Source organism: Parasteatoda tepidariorum, chromosome 4 (genome assembly GCF_043381705.1).
Source record: "Parasteatoda tepidariorum isolate YZ-2023 chromosome 4, CAS_Ptep_4.0, whole genome shotgun sequence".
Lineage (NCBI taxonomy): Eukaryota > Metazoa > Arthropoda > Arachnida > Araneae > Theridiidae > Parasteatoda > Parasteatoda tepidariorum.
This window is the reverse complement of record NC_092207.1, coordinates 11548946-11554261: the sequence shown is the minus strand read 5'-3', so window position 1 is coordinate 11554261 and position 5316 is coordinate 11548946. Positions and strand designations below refer to the sequence as shown.

At 28.4% G+C, this 5316-nt stretch overlaps 1 protein-coding gene across 9 annotated transcripts in view; it reads left to right on the top strand.

The window, feature by feature from the left end:
• Positions 1-5316, top strand: part of LOC107436484 (CD109 antigen) — a 138509-nt gene that overhangs the window by 82001 nt on the left and 51192 nt on the right. For 4 of the 9 annotated variants that reach the window (XM_071179417.1, XM_071179413.1, XM_071179418.1 and 1 more), the window contains exon 7: positions 542-615. In XM_071179417.1, the coding sequence (XP_071035518.1) occupies positions 542-615 (74 nt within the window). Of the gene's footprint in view, positions 1-541; positions 616-1514; positions 1786-3615; positions 3656-5316 lie in introns of those variants that run through there. The other 5 variants (XM_071179415.1, XM_043040168.2, XM_071179416.1 and 2 more) reach the window with 3 other exon arrangements.

The following is a 5316-nucleotide window of genomic DNA, read 5'->3' as shown; positions in this document are numbered from 1 at the left end:
ACATTTGTTATTTTCACTACGAATTATGCAAAAAGACACAGTTCACATTGTTCTATTCAACGTTTTCCCAATTAATTCAATCCCAATCTATTTCGGCGTATTATCTATCAGTCCGTAGCGTATGAAATTCGTTTTACAGGATTCGAAATTTCATGATTTTTGACAATTGTCAAAAACAAGGACAAAAGCCTTTTTTTTTTGTTTGTTTGTTTGTTTATTTGTTTTTTTCTTGATTTTTTTTTCTTACATGACGGTTAAAACAATATAAAAACGTCAATTGTCAAAAACTTTCCTACCCTGCCTAATTATGAAATTTTTTTAAAGTGCTTAAAATATATTTTGAGTGCTGGAAAAGTGCTTATTTTTTGTTGAATAATTTGGCTACGCACCCTGTTTAACAAATTTTACAGATAATTATTACAAAATAGGAAGGGAGGGGGGAAAGAAATGAAATCAATATACCTTGTAAATGTTTAGCAAGTTTCGTTTCCTCTTTTCTTAAACGAAAATTTTATATAAACTTTGCTCATGTTATGAATAGGTGCTGTGAGTTTGCAATATCAAATATCGAAACAACCGAGGTTTGGAAACTGGACGATCCGAGTTGTCGCCCAAGTAAGTATTCATCAATATTTCATAACGATTTGTCAGTAATAGAATGGCTTTAAATTGTAAGATCATATTTAATATTCATTTAAAATAAAACCTTCAACTACATAAAATGTATTTATTTTTAGTATGGCGCTCAAAGTGTATCGTAAATACACTTATTTAGTATGGCGCTCAAAGTATTAGCAGATACACTTATTATTGCAAAAATTCCGGTATAATATTTTACGGTATAAATGGATTTTTCCGGTAAAATGGATTTAAACGGTAAAATGGATTTTACGGATGATGCATCTAAAGTTCCGGTACCTAATACCGTAATTTGATCCGAAACTTTTTAAGGTGATTTTATAAAATGATTCAAAATTGTTGATTCGAATCAGTGAATAGGATAAGTTCCTTCGAATAAAGTAAATCGAAATTTGAATTACATTATGAGAAATGTGATTCGTATCAACTAACTTTATTAAGCCGTTTTATGCGCATTATTATAATTTTTCTTTAAGCTGAACTTTATTAAATATTCTCTGAATAGAAAATGACTGAGAGTGCCATTTCCTCATTCACCGTTTTTACGGATATTTGAGGCTACAGATTCGAAATTCCTGGGAAAATTTAAATCTGGAACAGATGGAGTATTTCTCTGTCTTCACCTGCCTCTAGAATGGCAGATGAAGCCGTTATTTACGCACTTTATAAAGCCGTTTTATACGCATTATTATAATTTTTCTTTTAGCTGAACTTTATTAAATATTCTCTGAACAGAAAATGAATGAGAGTGCCAACTCCCCATTTACCGTTTTTACGGATATTTGAGGCTACAGATTCGAAATTCCCGGGAAAATTTAAATCTGGAACATATGGAGTATTCCTCTGTCTTCACCTGCCCCTAGAATGGACTCGCCTAGTAAACAAAGGTTTGCGAATCAATAGTGATGCGAAATTTGCAAAGCGCTTGTATAATTCACGATCTGATTTAATTCCATAATTTGATTGCTATTTTTAAAATTCGGTAAAATAGATTGGCCATGGAAAGAACGGAAGTTATTTATCGTATTATCAAAACCCTTACAATGTTATTGACTTTTGTGTATTGTTTTGGTTCTCTTATCATCCGATGCTTAAAACTGGATATTTATATGCTGGATAAAACTCTGGATTCTATAATACAAATGAGTACGTTTTATTTATTATTTAATTGTGTCTAATAAAATAATGTAATGATTACTTACAAACCATTGTTGTAACAAAAATAAGAATTAGCGAATCATTTTTTAGAGAGTGTCTGGTTTAAAATGCGACAGTATTTCAGAATTTTATAAAAAGAAAACTAAATAAAAAAAAATAAAAAAAAACGTGTAAAGTTACAGAAGAATTTATAGAATCACATATTTATTCAAATCTTTAATTTTATTTCTAATAAAGTTTTTCCAAAAACGTGTTTCAAAGTTTTTTTGAACGGGAGACAGAAGTCTTTAAATAAAAATGTCTTTAATTTATTTGTTATAAGATAATTGCGAAAGTTTGTGCCCCATTTGTAATTAGAAATGATGGGTAACAAGTTTTATACTTGATAATAAATTTTATACATGAATTTTATCAATGATGGTTAATAAATTTTATATAAGTTTTATACATTTCAAATGAATTTTTGTTCTAAAATTGCGTTTTTCTTTTTATCAGAAAGCCGCATCACAGATATTTTTGATTTCTTTCATCGAATGTTCAATCAAAATTATGTTGTGAATAATATTATAAAATAACAACTTCAGGAGTGAATAATTTGCAAGATTTTCCCTTTTACCGTTTTTAATTTTTTAATCTGTGTTAAGCGATCTGTGGTGTAAAAGATACCATTTTTCTGAGTGAGTGTTTTTTTTTTGTTGTTGTTACTTTTTAACCTAAAATATGCATTTAGAAATTGGCTTTATAGAAAATATGAAGAAAATTTTTTTTCTCTTTAAATTTTTTTATGCCTTCGGAAATTGACTGTATAGGTAATATGAAACCTAAATTATATATTCTTTCCCTCCATCTTCTTATTAATTTATTAGTTCTCAAAGCCTCTTTTTGGGGGCTTCCAAAAAAGTTTAACTCATCAAGCCCTTAAGACTCAACAACTCAACCCATGTTTTTCTTCTTTCCTTTTTCTTTCTAAAGGGAAAAAATTAAAAATTAGATCAGAATCTCAAAAATAATATTCTCTCGACATACAAATTTTATCAATGGCAGAAGGAATCAAATTTTTGGTTGATATTGTAGTCTTTTTTAGTTTTTTCGTTCGACTCGGAGCAAGGTTTTTTTGATGTTACGAAGAAATTTGCTTTGTTCATTTAACTTATTTACTTACATTCTACAAATAATTTAACAAAACAGTTTTCTAAATAATTTTTTGTACGAATTTCACTAATTTTAAATTTAGTTGTTAGCTTTTGGCATGACGCCTCAACGTTTTATTTATTAAAAACTTCTACTTCTTAATTATTAAAATTGCTTCTTAAATTACTTAATTATTAAAAAATACTTTTACTTCTTATTTATTAAAAATAATAATAAAAATAAAAGTAGGCCAGGAATGTCTTAGCATTTCTTTTTACAGCTGATGTCGCCACATTTAATATATCTAATCAAACTGAATATTATTTTTAAAAAAAATGCAACTTTGACATCATTTGGGAAATTTGTGCTTGTGAAAATTTTATGAGCTATGTCTTTCTTTCTTCTTCTTTTTTTGAACGAAATTACTAAGTTACATATTATTTTTATCCTCTATTTATTCTACATTGTTTTAAATAATCTCTTATTTAATCATATTATTTTAATCCTCTATTTATTCTACATTGTTTAAAATAATCTCTTGTTTTATCATATTATTTTTATCCTCTACTTATTCTACATTGTTTAAAATAATCTCTTCTTTTATCATATTATTTTTATCCTCTATTTATTCTACTTTTGTTTAAATTTAGCTCTTGTTTTAAATAATCAATGATCTATTTTTTACAGGGGCAAGTAGAAGAAAAAAGTTTTTTTATAGAAGAGTATTGTAAGTTTTCTTATTTACATTTTCTTTTTCATTTTTAAATAAGATTTTACTTTTTAATTTCATGCAGTATTTTAAAGTTTAATAGAGCTCTTCAAGATATTAATAAATTTTTTTTAAAAATAAACCATAATAATATACGGTAACTTGCTGATTTCCAATTCCAATATTTCGAACCTTCGAAATGTGATTTATTTTTATCAGATTACTTTTTTCCATAATCCATATGAAGTATATACCTAGTTTCATTGACATCTGCCTTCTAGTACGGACAACTATGTTGGTCAAAACCATATATGGCAGTACTTTTACTTTCGTTACTTGTACCGCCGGTACAAGTAAAAAGTACGTACTTTTACTTGTACTTCGTTACTTTTTAAATTTGGTACTTTTACTTGTACTTTCGTTACTTGTTTAGGGAAAAAGTACAAGTATTTGTAACAGAAATGTCGAATGAAATCGTTACTTTTTTCTAAAACTCGGTAAGTTTCGGTTAAAAAAAAATTTATTAAAAAAAATGCTTAGGTTTTTTTTAATTTATAAAATTAATGTGCAATATATATGCATTCACAGATAACTTCGGGTTTAAATACTTTGACCTTTTAAAATTGTCATTTCGCAGTTCAAAAAAACCGTCCTTTCCCTTTCAGGAAAGGGAAAAGACGGCTCTTTTGAACTACGAAAGGTTTCGCGATGTGAAATCGCAGGACGATTTATTGTTTGGTGCAGGTCTGGTACCTTGCATCAAATCTAATTGGTTGGAAGAAATAGCTAGGGAGGAGGCTACAAAAAAATTGGAAAGAATTGTCCAAGCTGAACACCCTGCTATAACTAATAACGTAACAGAAAAAAACCCAGGGATTTTCAATTTTCTAAAGCTGAAAACATCATGCCAATTACCAGCGACAGAAGAATTTATGGCATACATGAGCTCAAATGTCGAAACGGAAAGCATATCAATTTTGAATCGATATCCAATCGTAAAAATTTTTTTGTGAAATATAGTACCGCAGTACCTTCTAGTGCTCCCGTGGAGCGCTTATTCAGCGTGGCTAAGCACGTTCTGAGAAATTCTCCCTGCAGACTCAGTGACACCGCTTTCGAAATGCAATTATTTTGCAAAATGAATAAAAATATTAATTAGCAAGTTATTTCCATTCATTTTCGAGTTTTATACATTTATTCAATGCATTTTAAATAAAAAATGTTGGGTTTTGTTATTACGTTTTTCAATTTTCGTTTTGAACTCACTAATAATACATTTTTGTCTTAATACATTTTTTACTAAATACATTTTTATCTAGTAAATTTTTTACTAAAATTATGTTTACGCCCGACCTTGTCAAACAACGCCCAGTCAAATCTCTAAGAACTTCAGAACTATTTGTGCTATTGAAAACTATTATAATTACTACTTTAACTCTTGAAAAATTGAAGGTATTAATTTAGCTGCTGATACTAAAATTCGTTTACAAATTTTAATTATTCCGTTAGGCAGAAATGTTCGGAAAATGATTTTCTCGCATGACTTCAGCATTGGCTATTGTTACAAATAAAACTGTAGACTGTTCTGTTTCAACTTATACTGCACATTCAATTATTTTTTACTAGCTCAAAGATCACAAAGCTATCTGAAACCCCGTGTTTGCTTTGTTTATGTTTGT